The sequence below is a fragment of the Dasypus novemcinctus genome, chromosome 2 (assembly GCF_030445035.2).
Source record: "Dasypus novemcinctus isolate mDasNov1 chromosome 2, mDasNov1.1.hap2, whole genome shotgun sequence".
In the NCBI taxonomy this organism is placed as follows: Eukaryota; Metazoa; Chordata; class Mammalia; order Cingulata; family Dasypodidae; genus Dasypus; species Dasypus novemcinctus.
This window is the reverse complement of record NC_080674.1, coordinates 100,194,729-100,219,274: the sequence shown is the minus strand read 5'-3', so window position 1 is coordinate 100,219,274 and position 24,546 is coordinate 100,194,729. Positions and strand designations below refer to the sequence as shown.

The 24,546-nt window shown below is 36.1% G+C and overlaps 1 protein-coding gene across 2 annotated transcripts; it reads left to right on the top strand.

The window, feature by feature from the left end:
- Positions 1–1,828: 1,828 nt before the first annotated feature.
- On the top strand, positions 1,829–24,275 carry RIOK2 (RIO kinase 2). Of its 2 annotated transcripts, none has more exons than XM_004455954.3 (10): positions 1,829–2,016; positions 5,093–5,231; positions 5,956–6,072; positions 7,847–8,022; positions 10,203–10,291; positions 13,956–14,147; positions 16,556–16,648; positions 17,382–17,900; positions 19,756–19,855; positions 23,984–24,275. In XM_004455954.3, the coding sequence occupies exons 1-10, from the start codon at positions 1,951–1,953 to the stop codon at positions 24,146–24,148; spliced, it is 1,656 nt and encodes a 551-aa protein (XP_004456011.2). In that variant the 5' UTR covers positions 1,829–1,950; the 3' UTR covers positions 24,149–24,275. The 2 variants fall into 2 exon arrangements, with proteins under 2 accessions (XP_004456011.2, XP_012379699.2); XM_012524245.4 differs by having other exon boundaries at positions 1,897–2,016; positions 6,023–6,072.
- Positions 24,276–24,546: the final 271 nt, after the last annotated feature.

Sequence of the window (24,546 nt, the reverse complement as noted above, 5' to 3'; positions counted from 1 at the left end):
AAATATCAGTTGGGAATCAGGTCGAGACTGAAATAGACCACAATCCTCAGTGACAATAAGTAGCACCTACACTTAACATGAGTATACCAAAATATCTGCATTTAAGGGTTTAAAAAATACATAGTTCATACATGGATGCTTAATGTATGTAGATGTTTTAGTTAACTTGACTATAAAAGTGTGGAAATGGATAGAGTTGATAGTAACACATTATAGTGAGTAGCAACTGGTTTATAAATGGGATTGTGGCTGAAAAAGGTAGTCTGGGAAAGTAAGTGTCAATAGAAAGAAAGCTAAAGAATAACCTAGGGACTGAATAACACAGTGAACCCAGAAGAGATTGAGAACTGTTGTTAAGAGTACAAATGCAAGAGAGTCCTTCTGTGAGCTACAGCAGATGTACATCACTATTGCAGGGTGATGGGAATATGGAGGAGCATGGGAAAACAACAACTGGTGTGACCTATACACTGTGGTTAACAGCAATACTATAATATTCTTGCATCAATGCCAAAGCTATAGTGTGTAAATAATGAAGGTGTATGGGAAAAGTGTGCCAAATCTATACTTTGGACCATGATTGGTAGTAATAATCTGATGATATTGTCTCATTAGCTGTAACAAATGTTCCACCAGAGTGTGGAGTTGTATGGTAAATTAACACATCTGTATGATTGTTTTTGCAATTTCATAATATCTGTAACAAAAATATATTTTTAAAAAATAGTATGGGTTGGGGGAAAATACACCAAATGTAAGAAAAGGACTATAGTTGGTAGTAATATTTTGATGATGCTTTTGCATAGTTTATAACAAATGTTTCACAACAATGCAGAGTTGGTGTAGGCATGATGTATGAGACCCCTGTGTAATGTTATGTATGTTTATTTTGTAAGTTCACAATCCTTACTATACACTTGTTTATGCATGTTCATGTATGAATGATATACTTCAATTAAAAATTAAAAACTAAAAATTAAAATATATATAGTTCATGAAATAAGATATAAATGCAAACATTACCATACAAATTTGCTGTTGTTGGCTGCTATCCTCGTTGCTGTTGTCATTTTAAGAAAGGCGTGGTAGAGGACGCATCCTCTGAGTGGGAGTTTTTAACAGCCCCGTTCCGATTACAATGTTGTTGGCGTGGAGAGGGGTGGTAGAGCCAGTACGGGTAGCATCCCAAAGCGCTTAAACCGCTCCTGAGCCCTCGAAGTCCCACCCACAGGTCTGATTGCAAACCACCAAAAAGCCCAATTTCTCTGGGAAAAAAAAAACTCGGGAAGGAAAGCAGACAACCCCGCCCTCTTCCTTCACCGCAAACCACACCCCAACAAGCGCAGGCGCATCCCAGAGCCTCCAGCCACCTGCGCATCCAAGTACCGAGGAGGCGCAGAGTTCTTAGCTACGCCCTACGCGCCCACAGCAAGCGCGTTTGTGAATACTGGGAGTGCTTAGGTGGCTAGCGCCATCTTTCCCTTTAACAGCCTTAATTGTCCCAAGTCTCTCTATGATCATTTGTCCCTTTTTTGCTGGAAGTCGGTCCGCCTAAAGTAGGCCTTGCAATTTGGGGATAAAATGCTTCTCCCGTTATTTTACCGTTCAGCTAAGGCCGGAAGCGTTCTGTAGTAAGCCAGTCCTGACAGATATGTAAAATAAAATGGCCTTTTTCAGAGGACATTTACAGTCTACCAATTCGATCACAAAAAAATCACTTAATAAAAAGGTCCTTTGTTCCATATTATATGATTGCTAAGACACGAATAGTTTTCCCATGCAAATGAGGCAGCACTTTTATTTATTAACAAGGACGCGTATTAAGACAGGGCGCATGCGCAAACCATTTTGGTAGCTTTGCAGGCCACGTGAAAGCCGGTTACGCGATCTTTCCTTAGCTCTTCGGCTGTAGAATTTTCTGGGTCCGGCCTTGGAGCGCTTTGGGTTTCCATGGGGAAGGTGAATGTGGCCAGGCTGCGTTACTTGAGCCGGGATGACTTCAGGGTCCTTACAGCGGTAAGAAGTCTTTTTTTTCCCCGCTCTCTTGTCCCTCCCCTTCGGGAGTCCTCTTCCTGTTTCTCGAAGTTTTCTAGTTGCCGTGCGGGCGCGTTTGGGGCCCTGGAACGCAGCGGAGGCTGGGAATGGGAAAAGGAGGACCCAAGTGTCCGAATTTTTTAAAGCCTGAAGTGTCGCCCTTCTTTGTTAATTTCTCTTGCACCTGAAAAGGCAAACGCTCCCTCTTCTGATCATTTCCTTTCTCCTTTACCTTCTCGCTGTCGTTGGAGCCACACTCGTTTCATTGGCCCGGAAAGCTTCACTGTCCCTGGGCTTTTGATCAGATGAGGAGGATTTAAGACTCCTGAGGAGACTTGGTAGGGACGGCATCACAGACCGTCATAAGGCATTACTTTTAGTTCACTCGGTCAACACACACTTGTCGAGTTTTTAGTAGCAATTTTAGGGAATTCAACGGAGAACAAAACAGACCAAACGGGAGGGAGACATCATAATCAAGTAAACAAGTAACTGAGCAGGATGATGCCAGATTAATAAGGGTTGTGAAGACGATAAACAGGTAACAGATTAGGAAAGTATGCGCATCTGTGTGGGGGATGCCACCTGTAGATTGGATTCTCAAAGAAGGCTGCTTGAGTTGAGGAATCTTATCTGTTTACTGTTGTAACCAACGTGTTTTTTTTTAAGTGATATTTGGTAGGCACTCAATAAATATTTGTTAAATAAAAGAATGAATAGGGGCATGATAGGAGCTGAATAAGAAGAAGGAGCCAACCCACGGAGATCTGGGGAGAGTATAGGAGGCAGAGGAAACAGCAGCAGTAAAAGCAGAAGCACTGAGGCAGCAACTAATGAAATATTTAAAGACTGGGAAGCGAGTGTGAGGAGCATAGTGAGCAAAAGGCAGACCGTGGAAGATGTAACTGGAAAAGATGAAAGCCAGGCCTTGGTAAGGAATTTGGAATGTATTTTAAGTGTGGTGAAAGCCACTAAATAGTTATAAGCAGGGGAGTGAAAGAAACCTTAATCTGATGGCACAGAGCTCAGAACATAGATCTAGGCATTTGCAGATTAAAGCAGTAAATTTATTTAGGAGCTTCTTGAAGCTTGTTTGGTAAAGAATAGCCCCATGATAAGGAGTACCTGTATTTTATAATTATGTGATGTGAGTCATACTGATTCTTTTTGTATTAAGGTTTCATGCTTTGGTTTTTAAAATTAATCAGCTAGGCAGTATTTAAGGATATATAATTATACTATCAAATGCAAACTCAAAAAGATACTTTTTCTCTAGATTGTTCATTTCAGCAGGAGTTTCTCTGAGTATCTCTTGTCCTCTGAAAGACACATTCCTTTTCTGCTTCCTCAGAGCATTCACTCATTCCTTAACTCCTTTGAAAAAAATAGGGGAGTAAAGAGAGTGTTGGAGGGTGGGGGAGAACAAGTTATGGAAGATGAGTTAAGTTTTAAAGTGTGAAGATTTGGTGGGACAGCAAAATAGATTTGTCTTCCAAAACTTCAGCTCTGCTATTTTAAGTACTTTTTGAAACTCATCAAGGAATGACCTATTTATTAAATATAACATCCCAGTCTCAGTCATCGTCTTTACCAGTATTGGTATCCATGGACACCTTTCCCCGATCCTCTTTTTCCTTCTCTGGTTTCTCCTGTATCAATAACCATTGTTTTATTAACTGCTCTTTACCTTTCAGTGTGCATTTCCCTCAAAATTCTGTCCCCCCAACCCTCCTTTTTCCACATTGTCTCTTGCTTGATGATTACATCCACTTCTTTGCATCCTTTCTCACCTCTAGCAAACAGTTGACAATTTTTACCTCTAGTTAGGATTTCACTCCTGAGCATAGATCTGCTTTTCCAGTTTTCCTTTAAACATTTTCATTCAGAGGATCTTCTAATATTTCAAACTCAGTGTGGTCAACCTCAATTCATCAACTTTGTCAAACCCCTCCCTTCTTTCCCAAAACCTCCAAAAAACAGGCAATAATAATTTTTAAACTTGCTCCTCCTCTTCACTTTGACTCTTTACTCCCCTTACCCTCCCACATCCAACCAGTGGCCAAGCCCTCCCATTCTACATCCTAAAGATATTTAATTTCTTCCCTCTGTTACCACTACCACTTGTCCTGCTCTGGCTTCTATTTCCTGTGGCCTGAGCTGTTATATTACTTATCCAAAACACCACCTCCTTTGCCTTCTCTAAACTGCTTTGCATATTCCTCTAAGTGAATGCCTTAAAACAACTCTCCCTTTCCCAAACATCTTCAGGAGTTTCCTCCTTTCCTCAGTATAAAATGTAAACTCTTTGGTCTTACATATCTCATTCAAAAGTGTTTCCCTGTCTTCTCTTCATGAACTCGACAGCTATCTAATATGAACTACAACTGTAAAAGCTGTTTCCCTTACTGTGTACTTTCTTATATATGCCATGTCCAGATCTTTTTTGTCTTTGCCTGATATCCCCTTGCCTACTTTCTCTGAATGTCTATATCATTCAAAGTCAATCTCACATGCTGCTTCTTCCTTGAAACTAATCCTTAGCTAGAAGTGTTCTTGTTCTTCCCTGAATGCTAAATAGGTATAGGTATTTAACACTTATTTCTTCTTCCTCTCTAATAGATTTTTTTAAATTTCTTCAATTAGATAAGAAACTATCTGGGGTAGAGTATTTTTATATATTTTTTTCATCCTATATAATGCTTATGTATAGTACTTTCTAATTAAATACCTGCTTAATAAATAGGTAAAATGTATGATTTTTAAAGATAAATGTTTAGATATCAAAGTATTTTAGTATTGACTACACGCCATTAATTGCATTAAACATAATTCCTGCCCTTGAAGTGCCTATAGTTTAGTAGGAAGACAATGTGAACATAGTAATTATATATCAAATTGGTATTTAAAATTTGTAAAGCAGAGAAAGTAATTATATCTCAAAATTGGGTAGGGACATGCACAAATGGCCAGGAAAGTTTCAAGAAGTTAACTTCTTAGCAAGGGTTTGATAGACAAGGATTCTGTTTTGACTATGATTATATGATTCCTTTAATTTCAGGTTGAAATGGGAATGAAGAACCATGAAATTGTTCCCTGCAGTTTGATTGCTTCTATAGCCAGCCTTAAACATGGTGGCTGCAATAAAATTTTAAGAGAATTAGTGAAACATAAACTCATAGCTTGGGAGCGTACCAAAAGTAAGTATTTTGAAGCACAATTTGTGATTTTTCCTGTGACTTCCTCTAGATCAGGTGTTCTAAAATGCAGGAAGTGGAATTTACCAGACCAGCTGAGCCCTAGATTGTGAACTGACACATCGTCCTTCTGCCCTGTACTATGGGTCAAAGCAGTCACAGGTCCCATCCACATCAAAAAGGCCAAAAAATAGACTGCACCTCCTGGCAGGGGAATAGCAAGTTCTCATTGCACAAGAGCATGTAGGATAGAGATATTGTTGCATCTTTGGAAAATACAGTCTGCATAGGACTCCAGAGCAATACTTCTCAAACCATCTCTGATGAAGGACGAGTTTCCTGTTTTTAACATATCACAGATTCAGCGTCTATGAAATATAATAAAAAGGAAAATGAAATACAGGCACAACTTTATTATTAGGGTCGAAGACAAAATAGTTTGGTCAAATTGATGTAAAAATTTCTGAATTCAAGCACTTCATCTCATTTTCTGTATCTTATCAGATGAGTAAAAAACATTTACAACTAGCATTGGTCACAGTTTAAGTTGCACTACTCTAGAAAAGAAATGTAAATTAAAGGAAAAAACAGAAGCTTGTATGACTGGGTAGTTCATCCTTTTCCAACTAAGATTTTCCATATTGGGTTTTTCTAATGAATATCTGGAATTGATGTGAATTGATGCATTGTAACTAAAATATGGTTTTTCTCATTTGATTTTATTTAGCTGTCCAGGGCTATAGGTTGACAAACGCCGGGTATGATTACCTAGCTTTGAAAACACTTTCTTCTAGACAGGTAGTGGAGTCTGTGGGAAACCAGATGGGTGTTGGCAAAGAATCAGGTAAGTACTTATAATTGAAAGCAATTTCTTTGCTGTAGTTTATATTTCCTCTTGAAAAAGCATTCATCTTTTAATTTTTCTGTTTTTTCCAGCTAAACAGTAAATTGAAAAGTTGTTAGAAGCAATACAGATTATGAAAGTACACCCTTAGTTTATTATTTTTTTCATTAGTCCATTATACCAAAAATTTATTTTCCTCTAATAGCTGAAATCTTTGGCGTATATTCTATTTGTTCTTATTTTATATGTGATAAATTGTACATTTGTAAGTTAAAAATATGTAGCCCAACAAACTACTGGAAGATAACACATATCTAAAAATGACACATATTTTCCTATCACAGCAGTATAATTAACATGGCAAAATGCATATGTGTAGAACACAGGAAAAAAAATTCTAAAATAGCATGAACAAATATTTTGGTATTTATTCTCTGTGTGAAAGATAGGTGAGAATAAAGAACAGGGAATTATTTTCTTTATGTTATGCCCTTTTATATACTGCTTTTTATCCTACATAGTTTATCCAATATAGTTAGATTATTTAAGCTGAGGAAGTAAAATTAAAATTGGAAGTAAAAGCATTATTAGGAAGCCTACTCCAGGGAAAATTGCTGTTACTTCATGTGGTTTATATATCTTCTGTATTTATATCCAGATTGTGATGTGTAGTTAAGATGTAATGTTGTACTGTTTGAGTACTAAATACAGCATAACTGTGTGTGTGTTTATCATAGACTATATGAGGTAATAAGACACTCCTTTTGGAGTAGGCATTCTGTTAAATTTTTATGTCCAATCTTAACTTTGCTTTCTAATGTAAAATTATGCATTGACCATTTCAAATATTCTAGTAATATACGGTGGAAGAGCCAGGGCATCATGAAATAAAAACTCATTTTAAAACATAATGTTTCAGGGTTTTGGTTGGTTTTTTGTTTTTTTGTTTTTTTTTTTTAAATAATTGTATGGCAAACAATACATACTATAGAAAACAATATGGTAAACATTCTTCTAACATAGGGCCCAGTCTAAAATTCTAGGAAATTCTATGTAAATACAAATATATTTATATGTACTAAGTGTGTGTATGTGTATACATTCACATATCTTTTTTTTCCTTTCCCCTTCCCAACCCCCCCCCCAGTTGTCTGCTCTCTGTGTCCATTCGCTGTGTGTTCTTCTGTAACTGCTTCTATCCTTACCAGCGGCAATGGGAATCTGTGTTTCTTTTTGTTGTGTCATCTTGCTGTGTCAGCTCTCTGTGTTTGCAGCACCATTCTTGGTCAGACTGCACTTTCTTTCACACTGGGTGGCTCTCCTTATGGGGCGCACTCCTTGCGCGTGGGGCTCCCCTACGTGGGGGACACCCCTGCGAGGCACGGCACTCCTTGCGTGCATCAGCACTGCACATGGGCTAGCTCCACATGGATCAAGGAGGCCCGGGGTTTGACCCGTGGGCCTCCCATGTGGTAGGCGGACACCCTATCCATTGGGCCAAGTCTGCTTCCCCACATAGCTTTTTAATGACAGGTGGAAGCAAATACTATGCACTATTCTACACACTGATTTTTTTTTTCACATTATGCATCCCTGATATGTCATCTTACAGTGACATAAAGTTTTGCTGAGTCATAATTATTCTTAGTTATATTAGGAAGGATAACATTTGATGCAAATAAAATCCAGACAAAAGAAGTTAGAATTGTTTCAGTGTATTGGAATAAAAGTATAATTATGACCAATAATGATCCTTTGAAAATTTTGGCTCTAGATATTTACATTGTTGCAAGTGAAGAGGAAAAGCAATTTGCCTTAAAGCTTCACAGACTAGGAAGAACCTCCTTTCGAAATCTGAAAAACAAGCGTGATTACCATAAACACAGACATAAGATGTCTTGGCTTTATTTATCTAGGCTCTCTGCCATGAAGGAATTTGCCTATATGAAGGTATTTTTTTTTTTTAATTTTACATTTTTTAATCAAATAATGTAACATCGGTCTGTCACCTTCTTCTAGTTTCAGTCATTTTAACTCTTGTCATTTATTGTTTTGCTGTTGATTTCCTTCTATGTGAAAGTAGTTTTCCCAGTTGCCAAAATGGGAATTTATTGGCTCACAGTTTTGAGTCTAGGAAAAGTCCAAAATCTAGGCATTCACAAGGCCATGCCTTCTCACTGAAGACTGCGGCATTTTTGGGCTGGCTATTGGTGATCCTTCAGTTCTTTGGCTTTTTATAGATTTGTTCAATATATTTAATAATAACAAAATTAAATATTTCAAAAACAGGTAAATTAAACTGAAAAAAAAACATTTTATTTTTATTCTGTCCAGTGAGATTTATTTATCATTATCTGTTTTTTTATTTGAATTACTGAAAATCACTGGTATATGAACAGTTGTTTCCTAGGAGTTGCAGTTTGGTGTTCCTTCAATAGATTACTTAATTCATGTGGTTGAATTTTTATTAATCTTTTGGAAGGTTTAGATTTCTCAAGCAATATAAATCAGGGGTACCATTATATACGTATTTAGCTTATAATAATAGTTTGTATCCCGTGATATTAATTATTCAGTAGGCAGTTTGGTAGGGATTATTATACATTTTACTAAAACTGTGTTAGATATTTACTCAGGGTGCTTTTATGAAGGTACAGGAATAGAACCTGGTCCTGTATAAATAGGTTCCTTAAATCCATTGATATTTTCAGAGAGAGGGAATAAGAAAGATAAAGCTATAGCTTGAGGGTTAAGCTACAACAACAAGGGCTAGACATTATAATCATTAGTTTTATATGCTATTAGGCTACCAAGGCATGTTTAAGACTGACTGTATTGAAAAGAGAAATCTTTAAAAACAAAAATCTTTGGGGAATAGTGGGTAGTTCAATTCCTGTCCAAAGAAGGTAGGAGGTAGAGTAAACAACCTTTTTAAACTAACACTCTTAATAGGCAAGTATATATTGGACATTAGCCATGTGCCTACCACTGTATTATGTACTGAGGTGGAGGGTTTGGTGGGAGGCAAATACCAAAGGAATCAACAGTACAGTCTGTCATGAAACTTTAGTGGCAGGCAGTCATTGATAAAGGAAGTTTTATGACGTGGGTAGAAGCTGAGTAGAGTTGTGAAGCTTGGATATGATTTGCTGTAGAAGATAGTGCACTTTGCAGAGGACATTGTGTGGGTGAAGACATGAATGTAGATGTGGGCCACGTGTGGGTGACACTGAGATAACTATCCTGACCACACTGCAAGGTGCTTATTGGAGAGAGTATTGGGAGAACCAGGACTGTGTTAGTAGCTTAAAGAGAATTTCAGAACTGTTGAGACTGAAATCAGTCAATAATTACAGAGTCGTTGTAGTTTGTTGTTGTTAACAGAGTCAGCATGAGCATCTTAGTGTATTACTGGTGCACAGAATAGGTTAGGTGTGGTTGCAAGAGCTAGAACACTGTTAGAGTAATCAGGCATAAATGACAAGGGCCTACTTAGAGATGGTAGCATTCAAAATGGCAGAAGACATGAATCTAAAGTCTTTTAAAGGAAGAAGTAACAGCACTTTATGAACAATGAAATAGAAGAAATTGCATAGGGAAATGACTGACACATGAATAATCTGAAACATTTAACTACTACAGTGTACATGTTTGTCATGTAATAAATTATTATTGCACATTGTGGTCTATAAACTGAAATATCTCATGTATTTGGAATACCTCATTTCTTAATATGCCAGAAGACAGAATATTTCCTAAATCTGAAAAGTTTGAACACACTCTAACAAATGGCCAAAACTTACAAAATGGGAGAAAAAATATCCTAAGAGATTGTACACTTCTTGAGGACAGAGAGTTTCACACTCATTTTTGTAGCCCTAGCACAGTATAAAATATACAATAAATGTTTGATGAATATTTGGTGCAAAAGTGAATTAAGGAAAACTTCAGTTTAAAATTTGTGTATCTTATTGTATTCAGTGACAAAAGCCATATATAAGTAACTTTGTGTTCATTGTAATTCTGTGTAAGACTTGTATGTTTTTCTTCTGGTTGTGAACAGGTATATTTAATTCTCTAAAAAAATAATGGCTTCTTTATTAACTAACACCTATTTTACTATGTTTTAGGTATTATATGAGAGGAAATTTCCAGTTCCAAAGCCAATTGATTACAATCGTCATGCAGTGGTCATGGAACTCATAAATGGCTATCCTTTGTAAGTATTTGTTGTTCTTGAAACCATGGATCCCAATAAATTATTTAAGGTTCATCTTTTAAAAAATAAAATTTTAAAAATTCAGTGGACCTATTACTCCTGGAAAGTTAGAAAGGAGTAGACTCAAAGGCAAATTGAAAATTCAGTTTCATTCTGACAATTTTGATTTTGTAGTCTCTGTGATTCATTCATTTATTCAACAAAAATTCACATTTTTATGTGAAAAGCACTTAGACTCAGCAGTGAACAAAACAAAGTCCCTGTCCTAATGGAGTTTATGTAGTAATGGAAGGAGACATGCCGTAAATAACTAAGCTAGGAAATATTTTATATGTCAGTGTTTTATATGTAAGTGCTATGGATAAAAAAACAGGGTAAGGGGGATAGGAAGTGCTGAAGTGGAGGTGTAAGAGGCTGCTGTTTTACATATGACAGTTAGGGAAAGTCTCTTTTGATAAGGTGATTTTTGAGCAGAAACCTGAAATGAATGAGGAAGGAAATCATGCCTAAAAGAACATTCTAGGCAGAGAGAACAGCAAGTACATAGGCCTTGAAGTGGGAGCATGCCAGTGTGACTGGAGCTGAGTAATAGGGAGAATTGTAAGTGGTAAATTTAGAAAGGCAGCTGGTAACCATATCATTTAGGGTGTGTAGACCATTGTAGGGATGTTGTTTTTGTTTTAATGACTTTATTCATGTACCATATGATCCATCCAAAGTGTACAGTCAGTGGCTTTTAGTATAATTGCAGAGTGTGCATTCATCACTACAATCAATTTTAAGTTATATTTTTATTACTTCAAAAAGAAAAATCCAGTACCCATTATAGGGACTTTTTTATTTTGATGAAGATGGGAGGCCATTGGAGGATTTTGAGTAGGGGAGAGGTATGATCTAACTTATATATATGTACATTTTTTTATTAGGGAAGTTATGAGCTTACGAAACAGTCATACATAGTGTGCAGCATTCCCATACAGCACCCCTCCTCCAACACCTTGCATTACCGTGGAACATTTATTACAGATGTTGAAAGATCATCAGACTATTACCACTAACTATGGACTATAGTTTACTTCGGTATATTTTTTACATACACCACCTATATTAACACCATGTATTAGTATTGTACCTGAAAGAAAACCCTTTCAGTTGTGTGCTGTTAATCACATTCCATATTCCACCACATAGTTCACTGTGTTATATAGTCCCATGCCTTGTATGTCTATCCTAAGTATACTTTCAGTGGCTCTCACTTTCATCACAGAATTTTGAAGTCATAGCCTCCTCAATACATTTTTTAGCGTTTTCCTTAGTCCAAGAGAAAAAGTCCCATACCCTCTATTATTGACCCTTAGCATTGATATAGTGTGTGTTCTTTGACATTAATGCAAGATTATCCGACAAACGTTTTAACAGAATCACTCTGGCTGCTGTATTGAGAATAGACTGAAGGGAGACAAGGACACAATTAGTAAAACAAGTTAGGAGATTATTGTAATAATCCAAGCAAGGGATAAAGGTGGCTCAGAGCAGAGTGATAGCCATGAAGGTAATGAAAAGTGGTCAGATTCTAGATATATTGTATAGATCGGCCTGATATTATTTGTTGGGATTGAATGTGGATGTAAAGGAGGGGGTGAGTCAAGGATGACACCAGTGTTTTTGGCCTAAATAATTAAATGGAGGGGTAAAGTTACCATTTACCAAAATGGAGAAGACTAAAATAGGTACAGTTTAGAGCTAGAGGGTGGGGCCGAATTAGAGGTTCAGTTTTGGACATGATAAGTTTGAAATGCTTAAGAGTTTGGGGAAGTGTCAAATCAGTGTATGTATGGTATGGTATTTAAAGCAGTGAACCTGGATGAGGTCATCAAGAGTGATTCTAAGTATGAGAAGGTAAGAGGTCTTAGGATTGAGCTTTGAGGAACTCCAAAATGTAGGAGTCAGGTTGAAGATGAAGAACTAGCAAAAAAAGACTAAAAATAAAAATGAGTGCTCAAAGAGAAAGGAGGAAAACCAGAAGAGTATGTTCTCAGGAGTTATATTAGTCAGTCAAAAGGGGTGTTGATGAAAAGTACAAGAAATCTGTTGCTTTTATAAAAGGTATTTATTTGGGGTAGAAGTTAAGAGTCACAAGGTCCTGAAGAGTCCAACTCAAGGTACCATAAGTGGTACTTTCTCACCCTAGCTCTGTTGCCATGTGTTGAAACAAGATGGCAGGCGACTGTGAGGGTTCAGCCTTCCTTCTTCCTCTTAAGGCTCTGTGGTCACAGCTTCTGATGTCAGCTATAGACTGACATAAGGATCTTCTCAGTCCCAGGGGCTCATTTCTTTCTGGGCTCACCTGCTCTGTTCTCTTCACAAGGTCAGCTGTAGATTATCAGGCTCATCTCTCTTCCCAGGGCCTCAGGATCCTCTGTGTATCTTCTTTGTGTGTCTGCTTCCATGTGAGAGTCTATTTTATCAGCCCACCAAGGGGGCTGGGACTTAACACCGAGTTGCACTCTAATGACATGGTTGAGTCAAAGCCCTATTCTTAACATAATTTAATCAAAGACATCTCAGCTGAATCTAATACAATCAAAGGGTTATCACAACCAGAGGAACAGTCCCATTTACAAACATAATCCAATACCTTTTTCTTTTTCTTCTTTTTTTTCTTCAAATATCTTTTTGGAATTCATAAATAATATCAAACTGGTATAGGAGTCAAGTGAAGGAAGTATTTCAAGAAGGGGGAAGAGGTCAACTCAAAATAGCATGAAGATCTAGCATTGCCCATTGGATTTAGCGACATGGAATTCATTAGTTAGCCTTGACAAGATTTATTTCATTGGAGTGAGGTAGATGAAAGCCTATTTGAAATGGATTCATTAGAAAATAGGAGGAAAGAAATAGGCGAAAGCATATGTAGAGGGGTTTGACTGCAGAAGATCAAATAAAGGAGGAGATAATGTCTATATCATGTCTATATGCTGATGGGAATGAGGAGAAAACTGCTGGGGAGAGAGGTAATGAAAATGGTGCCATGTTCTTGGGTAGGTGAGAGAAGATGGTAGGTGGTGCCATTGTGAAGGATTTGTCTTTAGGAATACAGATGGTGCATGATCTTTTAAGTTTGTACTGAAGATTCAACACTGATGTTCTTATTTTGATAACTCTTTTCTTTTAAGAAATTTAAAACTTCTTTGACCAAAAAAATCCATACTTAATTTCCCATAGTGTGATACTTTTGAAGGAATTACAAGCAAGTAAATTCATGTAGATAAACCAGGCAAATATTTACACAATGCATATCATGTAATATCTGGTATATCCTGCATAGTGGAATTTCAGTATGTGAATTGTTGACGGGGAAGGGGTAGGGGTGGGCAGGTTATGGATTGTGTTTTAGATAGGCTCTGTTTCCTTCCAAGAAGTTTTCGAGACAACTGTGTTGACAATCCCAGTCTTTGCCTCCTTTTAAAAAAGTCTTACTTATAATATTTTTCAGCATCATATTTGAACTTCTCCTTTTTAGATGATAGAATAACAGGAATTTGTTGTTTTCTTAATATTTTCCTGCAGTTTGTATTGTCATGTACACACACATACATACATACTTTCTTTAAAATCATAAATAGGTACAAATAACTTATTTTCATACTTAAAATACTTTTAGATGTCAGATACACCATGTTGAAGATCCTGCATTACTCTATAATGAAGCTATGGAATTAATTGTCAAACTTGCAAATCATGGGCTGATTCATGGAGATTTCAATGAATTCAATCTCATTTTGGATAAAGATGATCACATCACCATGATTGATTTTCCACAAATGGTGTCAACTTCTCATCCCAATGCTGAATGGTATGTCCTGAAATTAGTAGTTCTGGATATGAGTGTGTTTGTATGTGTTAGAGTAGTTTTCTATTTATAAAAAATTTTTCAGTTTTGTAATGCTGTCATTTGGGTCAATAACCAGTTTTAAAGAGGCTAATATTAATGGAGTGTAAAAATTTGTTTTTTAATTAGAGAATATCCAAGTAGAATTTTCCCGTTAAGAGACTTTCTTTTCCTCAGTATTTTAAAGGGAAATAAATACACTTTAATCCAATTTTTAAAATCTGTGTGTTAAGCTTATGCTATGTATTAGAAATCTGTAGAATTTGCCCGCTTTTAAAACCTCACTGAAGGGAAGCAGATTTGGCTCAACTGATAGGACGTCTGCCTACCACATGGGAGGTCCAGGGTTCAAACCCAGGGCCTCCTGACCCATGTGGTGAGCTGGCCCATGCACAGTACTGATGCACGCAAGGAGTGCCCTGCCACACAGGGGTGTCCCCTGCATAGGGGAACCACATGTGCAAGGAGTGCGCCCCACAAGGAAAGCCACCCTGTGCCAAAAAAGTACAACCTGCCCAGGAGTGGCACTGCACACACAGCACACAGAGAATGGACAGAGAGCATACAACTGGCAGGAGGGAAAAGGGAGAGAAATTAATTTTAAAAATAAATAACTTTAAAAAAAAAACCTCACTGAAGATTTGACATCAAAAAATTTTTAATTCTATTATAATTCAACAGACTTTGAATTCAACAGCCATGGAACCCTTTGTTCCGATAAACTTTTAGATGGAATTCCCATTTGTAAAACAGACAGAAGTCTGCTCAGAATAAATAGGGACACAGGAGAGGGAGCCTGGGACACTGTGGTCTTTGCTTTTTTCTGCTTTCCTCTCTATTCCACAGTTGCCACCAGAGGACTTCAGCAAACAGTACCTGATGATCTTACTGACTTTAATGAAAGTCAGGGTTTTGAATTGGACTCAGTTGCCAGACTATTGATATTTCCCATGTCATTTCTGGCTTTTATTTTATTGGAAAATTATTCACATAAAACCTTTCCTTGACACAGGGCAGAATCACATTCTTCATATTGCTTACCCACTCCAACCAGCCAAGTTGCTAAATATGGCCTCCTTTATTTGCTTGTATTCCATAATGCAGTTTAGTGTAATTGAATTTGGGGTAAATGTCTTTTCTCTAATTCTAATTTATAATATGGGAAGCTTCTTTTTCTTGAAGTAACAACTGGTATCATATAATAAAGTATATTCATTTTTCAGAGTTTGCCATTAAATCATTTTGTGTTACATGAATCTTGTCTTTCTACTGGTTTCCATTAGAAAATGTCTATACTTATGCTAGAGGAAAAAAATGTCATTTTAAAACTATTTCCCAAAAAAACAATCCTAATAGATTAAAGCCTGGTATTTGAGTGATTAGTACATCTTTCGATGTTGACTTGTCAGTATATTAATCTGTAGTAATGTAGTAACACAATAAAGGAACATCTGGGAACCACCAGAGTTAGAGAAAGGAATGATAATATATTATGACATTAATCATTGCAAGATTAGGTTACAATTGTCCTGTGCAGTACGGGATTCCATTTGAGATTTTCTGGATAAATATTGGGGCAAAAGAGTTGTGTTAAACTCTGAGACTTATCTGTGCTTTTGAAGAAGTTATTGCCTAATAGATGAGGTATGACAGCATATAAAAAGATAATAAGAGATTTACAATTTAGTTAAAATTCAAAGTAGTATTTAATTCCTTGTCGCCCTGACCTTAATATTCCCTTATCTGGGAATCTTTTAGAGAATTGATCTGTTCTTCCTGCTTTATGCTGTCCGAAAAAGCAGCCTGCGTGTCATAGATCCCTCTATTCTTCGTCGGGATTAACATGTCTTTGGATCATTATTTATAAGCCTCACTATTAGCTCTTTCCGTGTTATTGTATAGCATCTAATGGATAATAAAGGCACATAAGCATAACATAGTTTCCAAACTTTTCTTTATGAGTCACTAATCTGTTTATTTTCATCTTTCTCAGTTGTCCAGGTATTCTAGCAGTGTTGCTAATGGAAAGCATAGCCACACAATCTGGGCATAAAGAGGATAGGTGGAAACCTGCCCCCAAAATGCAAGCCCATGGTTTCTTTCCTGAGGTTCATGTTCTTAGTATATCTGTTCATGGGAAACCTGTAGTTTCCTAACCATAGCAACTATGTGGCCTCGGCAATTTATATTTCTGGTGATTTCCTGTGATTATAGTTTTTCAAACACACTGGCAACAGATACAGATGTGTATCTTTTTTTTTCCTTTCACCTCTCTTCATATAAGGAGTGATAGTATCAAAACAAATTATAAGAGCATGTCATTCACCGATAAGCAACAGGAGCTATATGAAAAATAATTCTTGGTTTTGCAGGTATTTTGACAGAGATGTTAAATGCATTAGAGATTTCTTCATGAAACGTTTCAGCTATGAAAGTGAACTTTATCCAACGTTTAGTGATATCAGGTTTGTACTCTGCATTGCTTAATGCTTATAATTGATAGGACTCACAATATCTGATTTATTTAGTTCTAGAAGTTAGCACTTTCATGTAAAAACTTTGCAAATAATGACCTGTGATGCATTGTAATCATTGTTGAGTATCATTGCTGTCTAGTTCATAAATGGAAAATGCCTGCCTTTGGTCCATTAGGCATTGTTACTGAATTTTGAAGAGGAACATGTCTAGTTTCTTATAATTTGAGAACTTTTATTCAATATTGGAACCAATTTATAAGATATCAAACCAAATGTGTATTATAATTTATATTTTTCCTTTATTCAGAACAGAAGCCTACACTGATTGATGGAACATAATTGTTATGCACATTCTCAAAGCCTAGTTTTCTCATCTGTATACATTTACTTAAGATACTGTTTTCTGATTTAGGATGATTTATGTAAGTTAAAGGAGAAAAACCTTTAGCCTTCTTTGAAAGAGTTAAGTCAGTAAATATCACCTGAAATTTCTATAACCTTTCTTTTAATATCTGTTGCTTTTCATAGATATTTTATTAAAATGACAGCAACATAGGTCCTTTACATTTGTATACTTAGATAATTTAAATATATTTTTGGCAAAAATCTTTAAAATATATAAACTCTTAAATTCTTTTAAGAGTCCTAGTTTATCAGAGTAATAGTTAAATTATATTTATCCTTTTTTTTTTTCGTTGCTTGACTTTTTTTTTTTACCTAGGAGAACGGACTCTCTTGATGTAGAGGTCTCAGCCAGTGGCTACACAAAGGAAATGCAGGCAGATGATGAATTGCTTCATCCACTAGGTCCGGATGATAAAAATAATGAAGAAAGATCTGAATTCTCATTTTCTGATGAAGAAGTGTCAGGAAAAGCAAAGGTTTGTAGATCAGAAATTGAAAGTGAACAAGACTCCCTGGGTGAATCAGATGGCTGCTATTACAGATCATCTGGAGATCTTGAGCAAATAAAAGAAGATGATCTGTCAGAGGAAAGAGCTGATACACACAATTTTGAAATGACTGAATTCACTGAAGCTTTAGAAGAAATAAAAAGGCAGGTTGTTGAAAACAGTTCTGAAACTGAGTTTTCTGAGGAGGAAAACAGACCTGAAGATGACATTAAGCAAGACGGTCAGACAAGTCAAGGAGAAATCCCTGCTGGCTGTGAGGAGTATGAAGGTGAACGCCCTCGTCTGATTGCCTTGTCAGCATTAAACAAAGAATTCAGGCCTTTCAGGTATAGATTTCCATTGATTGACTTTTGACTTTAATCTTTAGACCAGTACTATCTTTGGTTCTGCTAAATTAGTGTTTCTTTAAATGATAGGACAGCTGACAGCATGTATTCTGCCACCATTGCATAAAATGAAAGCAGAATAACCTTCTTGTTAAAACTCAAATTATCCTCTTGTACAATTGTACTGATTCTTGGCAGCCTGTTGATTAAATTTTTTTTTAAGATTTATTATTTATTTTTTTATTTATCCCCCCTCCCCCTAGATGGTTCTCTAGTCTGACTGCTCATTGGTTGCTTGCTTTCTCCGGGAGGCACTGGGAACCAAACCCAGGACCTTCTCTGTGGGAGGCGATTGCCCTATAGCCTGAGCCACAGCATCTGTTGGCTTATGGCATCTACTTGTTTAAGTGTCTGCTCGTTGCAGTAGGGTGCAGTGTCTGCTCATCTTTAGTAGGCACTGGGGCCTCTCATGGTGGGTGGGCACCCAACTGGTTGAGCTCCATCTTCTTTGTTGATTAAATTTTAAGCAGTTCTGCTGCAAAACACAAATGGATGGACTTTCGAAGAATTCTTACAGATCTCTTGATAAATTACCAAGGTTTAAGTAGATGACTTCTTAATCTATTTTCATAATGCACACTTATAATACATGTTTGGTTTCTTTATTGGCCAATAAACATGTAGTAAATGTGCTTGTACATAAAATATCTACTTAAAATGATTTTCTCTTGTATACTTTGAACCTTCTTTCCATATCTGTTCATGTACTTTTAAAATTACGGGGAGCAGATATAACTCAAGTGGTTGAGTACCTGCTTCCCATGTACAAGATCCCAGGTTTGATCCCTGGAACCTCCTAAAAAGCAAACAAACAGAAAAACCAACTCTCATTGGGGATCAGATGTAGTTCAGCCATTGAGGGCCTGTTTCCCATGTATGAGGTCCTGGGTTCTTCCCTGGTACCTCCTGAAAAAAAAAAAAAAATTCGTAATGACACTATGTTGTTTTCTTTTAAGAATTGTGTTTTTCTTGCAAATATTAATGAATCAGGCTTAACGTAGATTAACATAAAATTTAATTTTTAATTTGAGATAGCATATCCAGAACCGAACACTTTCATTTAATGAAGTGTATGGATGTATTTACTTCAAAATAGAAACAGGACAAAATTAGATCAACAATATATTTATTAGACATTTTTCAATATTCGTTTGTTTTACTTGCTTACATCCTAGGGCACTTTTATGTTTATACTTTTGTTATGAAGCAAAGCACAAGAATTGGTTTCTCTTTTCATATAGCTCTGTATTTTGAGTCTCAGGTTACTATCATTTGAATAATAAACAGGTTGACTTTTAAGAAGAAAAAATTCAAGGTCAGTAGTAGTTCAGTTACAGTCTTCTAAGGTCAGGGTGGGAATAGTTTGTTCTCATTCTCTGAACACATGCTGGGCAAACATTTTATCATTGAAAATAGAAACAAAATAACATGTTGCTAAAAAATCTGAATAAAATTAATATATTGTCTGAGTTTCTCATACATTGTGTATATTAAAACTCTGAGTTTCTACAGCTACAGTTTTTCTGCCTGAGCAGGGTAAACTATATAGAGTACTCTCTTCTCATACCTGCTGCTGTTTGGGAAGGTGGCAAGAAAGTGTCTCAGATTTAAGTTGTGAAAAGCATTATTTGTATAGTTCAGTTAAAGAAGAAGAGAGAATAAGTGGGAAAGAGACATAAATATAATGATCTTTCTGAGGTGGTCTGTCTTTAAGTTTCACTGTCATTAAGAAAAGTCATAATTAAACACAATTACATTATAAAAAGATTAAATTATTGTTTTTTTTTTATTTTAGAGATGAAGAAAATATGGGAGATATTGTTAATCAATATAGAACAAGAACTCTGAGTGTTACTTCTGCAGGCAGTGTTGTAAGCTGTTCAACAATTCCTCCGGTAACTCCTTCATTCAAGATATGTTGAAGGTTTATTAGATCATTACTCAGCTAAGGCCCTGTAATGGACAGCCTTGGCCATTTGGACCTCTCATGTAAATAGTATAATATTAAAACAGATAGAAATTTATTAATAGTAATATAGGAGGGAGGATTCACTTTAAGCTGAAATGATCAAAGTTTCAGAGAAAAGGCAGCATGTAAGTTAGCCTGAACATGAAGAATAAAACCAAAGAAGTAAAATCTAGAAGTAAAATCTGGTTGCCTGCATTTTAACAGTGAGGAAATTGAGACCTAGATAGGTTAAGTGACTTTGCTGTAATTTACCCAGGTAGTGACAGCACTGACTGAAGTATATAGATGCACAAAGCTTCACTAGCTAATTTGTTCTTAAATTTCAAAAGAGAAAAGTGAATAATTTTTAAATTTTTAGTATCTCAAATTTTTGTTGGTTTAGTTACGTCCAAAGAAATTTCAGAGGGGCGTTTTCTAGGGAGGATAATGAGCACAAGTTGTCCAGTTTCTGCTAATGAGCTTTTCTACCTGCCAGCCTTTCAGAACTACCCGGAAGGGAAAATTGGTTTGTTTACTTTGTAGATTTTAAAGAGGGATATGGCTCATTGTTAGATGATTTCAGAGATATCATGTCCCCCTGAGCAATGCCATTCTCACTGGGCTAAGAAAGTTTTTTCACTCTTACTTGCTTTTAGGAACAAATATGTATTTCTAAATATCGTAATTCTTCTTACCAGTGGAACAAGACTGTTCTTGATTTTCTTAGGAAGTTACTCTCCTAAGTCCGTTGGCAGTTAGTCAGCAAACACTTACTGCAAACCTACAGTAAACCATATTGTTTCTTAGTCTTATTTCTGGATTAGGCAATATTTTGAAGAATATATTTGATTGACCTTTCTAAAAAATTCTGTCCAACATTTAAAAAGTAACCCCTGATTTATTGCTTTTTTCCATAAATTAAAATCATTAATTGGTATATTTTTTTCCTTAAAAGACAGTAAGTTGAATACCACTGAAGCCATTTTTAATGATGACCTTTCCTTAAATAGTAAAAGAAGAAAACCAGTTTAGAAGGTAAAAGGAGGTAGTAAAATGATTAGATGGAAAGCACATTCAAAAGAAAAGAAAATCTTCTTCCTGAACTTCATTCCCAAATTGACAGATATTGCCAGTAAGTTAAAATATATATCCTGTGATGGATAATAAGGGATGTATACAAAATTAAATTGGAGCTATCAAAAGCAAAAGCAAAAAAATGTATGAAACGTCCTAAGTAATCTATAATGATTACATTTTAAAGTAAAATCTCCTATTGTGTATTTAAGCTTCTCTAGTATAGCTCTCTCATCCGTCATGATTGCCTGTCCACTCTTAGCTTTGATATTTTATATACTTATTAGGATTTATTTATGTCCTTTCTTTAATTTCTCAGACTCAAACAAGTGTTTTATATATAATTACAGTGGTGTACAATAGGTAATTGCATATGAAGAAAATTAGGTTATGCTCTCTTCCATATATAAAGATGTGGCACCAGCCTTGTCAAGGGGCCAGGTTGAAGCTTCATTGCATTGTTGTAACTATTATGCATTTTTACTGCTTCAATCTTACTCTTCTTACCCAACTTTCTTATAGTGAGTGGCATGAATTTAAAGTTTAGAGCAGGGTTAAGTATTTAACTTTTTATGGTTTAGATTATAAAATACAGATTTGCCTTCTAAAGGAAAAAAAAAAGATCTCTTCAGCCTGGCTTGATCAATAAAGGTTTTCCCTTTAATCACTTGAAGCAGATTGGTCATCTTCAGTCTATATTCTTTTGTCACAGCATTTTCCTCCAATACATTTCATTTTGTTAAAAGATCAGGAGAAAGCAAATTTATTTTGTTTCTTCCATTAATCTGATGATTATGGTTTTGGTATCTGTACAAAGGTGAAGATTTTTTCTATGTTCTTTGAAATTAAAATTATAAGATCGGTTTTCCTCTTTAAAAGACTTTTATTTTTCCCTGTTTTGTTGGCAGATTGCCATTTGTGTGCCCTGTTTTCCTTTATATGTAACAGGATTAAATTAAAACTAAACACTTAAGGTATAGTGCTTTGTAATAAATACGTATGCAGCCATCTCCTAGTGGTAGCACTTTTTGCTTTTAACAAAAAAGGGGGAGTTTTCAAAGTACTCTCTAAAATACTACAGAGGTATTTTATCATATGTTTTACCATTTTTAAAAATATGCTAAGTGGTTTTATTCTCCCACTTTTTTTAGACATAAAAATAACCTTGTAGGATTTGTAACTTTTCTCTCTTTGAGATGAGGTTCATGCATATTAACCCATTCTCTATTTTCTTCAACTTCTTTTTTTTTTTTTTTTTTTTTTTAAGATTTATTTTTATTTAATTCCCCTCCCCTCCCCCTGTTGTCTGTTTTCTGTGTCTATTTGCTGCGTCTTGTTTCTTTGTCCGCTTCTGTTGTCGTCAGCGGCACGGGAAGTGTGGGCGGCGCCATTCCTGGGCAGGCTGCTCCCTCCTTCGCGCTGGGCGGCTCTCCTTATGGGTGCACTCCTTGCGTGTGGGGCTCCCCTACGCGGGGGACACCCTGCATGGTGCGGCACTCCTTGCGCGCATCAGCACTCCTTGCGCGCATCAGCACTGCGCATGGGCCAGCTCCCCACGGGTCAAGGAGGCCCAGGGCTTGAACCGCGGACCTCCCATATGGTAGACGGATGCCCTAACCACTGGGCCAAAGTCCGTTTTCCCTATTTTCTTCAACTTCTTGATATGATTATCTAGAGTCTCATCAGAATAAGGAACTAAGGGAAAATTCAAGCAGAATATTTAGAAAATAAACTGGCTTTTTTTTCTTGAAAACATTCTGGAGTTCTCTGTCTGTTACTCCCCCAGTTTAAATCTGTTACATGCTCTGCCTTTGTCTTCCTGGGACTTTCCTTTGACTATCTTATGAGTGTCTTCTTTCCTAGTACCATCTCTTTCTCCTAGTCTACTTTTTTATTTGAAGGTATAGATCCCAATAGTTTTTTGAGTGAATTTGGTGGGGGGGTGGGGGGAGGGCTTTCATGACAAAGGTGAAAAAATGAGAAGTGTTTCCTTTTCTGCTCTCATACCTCCCCCCGCAACATTGAAAATCATTAGACTAAAACATAGAGGGATAACTTGTTAGAGCCTGTTAATTGAATGTAGTCTTTAAGTGTAAAATAATCCAAAATTTGTTATTAACACATCTGATACTTATATTATGCACATACAACCCAAGAGACCACACATGAGGCAAGCTAGTCCTTCTAATCCCTTTCCATCTCTCAAATCCATTATTCCTTCATTTTAACTTGGCACATTTTTATTTTATAAATGCTTCTTTGTGCCCAGCATATGGTGGGGAATGTTAAGATCCTTGCTTCTGCCTTTGCATTTTTTATTTTCTTTTTTTAGGAGGTATCTTGGATGATTCAAAGTTACATACAATTAAATAACAGGCTGTACTGCTACAGAGAAAGAGTGTCATTGTAAACTCAGTATTCAAATTTCTTTTTCATCATTTAAGTCCTATGACTTACACAACCTTCCCTTGATTAATAAGTAATTTGAATTTATAATCTTTCACTATCTTCCAAAATTATGTAAAGATTTTTCTATGGGTAACTGCTGCCATCAGGTCACACCTGGACTTATAAGAGTACTCGTATATATGTTTTGACCAATAAAGAATGCTTTCAGAAATAATTTTCTGCTATAAAATCATGCCGACTTTTACCTGGATAGCAGAGAAACAAGCAATTTTCATGTAATTATTTTTTTCAAGTTTTCATGATGGACACTAGGTGGCACTGTGATACTTTATTTTCAAAATTGTGGCTGCACTACTGTTTGCTATATAATCTATATTAAGAATTTAGTTTCTCCTACTTTATAGCAATTAGTTTGGCATTTGTTTTCTTGTTGGTTCATATAGTACTGTATGTGTTTAGAATTTTTAAAATTTCATACCCTGAACAGACAGAAATTTGAAAGATATTAGCAGTATAAATCCTTGTTTTACTGAATAGCTACTCCTTATCAAAGTGTTGTTATTAGTGTTACTAATTTATGGCATCTTTCCAGGAACTGGTGAAACAGAAGGTAAAACGTCAATTGACAAAACAGCAAAAAGCAACTGTCAGGCGTCGATTGCAAAAAGGAGAAGCAAATGTATTTACCAAACAACGGAGGGAAAACATACAAAATATTAAATCAAGCTTGGAAGCAGCTAGCTTTTGGGGAGAATAATATATTTAAGATCTTGGATATAATATATTTGAAAAAAACTTACAATGATCCCTTTCTATGCCGCCTTGAATCTTTTTTTGGACAAAGGAGGGTATATAAATAGATAAATAAACTCTTTCTTCTGTAATTTTGACTCATTCAATACTGTCTTCCAAAGAATAATTATTGTAATTCTGGTAAATTGGCTAGAATCATTTTTCAAAATAATTTTATTAGGGATGTTGGGGTGTTTATCACCATTTTTGTTTGTGTTTGGTGTTCTTTTGGGGTTTATGTGTGTATGTGTATATGTGTGTGTGTGTGTGTTTTGCTGTCTACCAAAAACAGGTAGATTGCCTGGTTTCCAGTCCAAGCTTTCCACTCACTACTGGAAATAACGATAGGCAAATCATTTATAT

Coding starts and splice junctions, on each gene's coding strand:
- RIOK2 (XM_004455954.3), top strand. CDS start 1,951: ATGGGGAAGGTGAATGTGGCCAGGCTGCGTTACTTGAGCCGGGATGAC. Junction 10,292..13,955: donor CTCATAAATGGCTATCCTTT/GTAAGTATTTGT, acceptor AAATACTTTTAG/ATGTCAGATACACCATGTTG. Junction 16,649..17,381: donor CCAACGTTTAGTGATATCAG/GTTTGTACTCTG, acceptor TTTTTTACCTAG/GAGAACGGACTCTCTTGATG.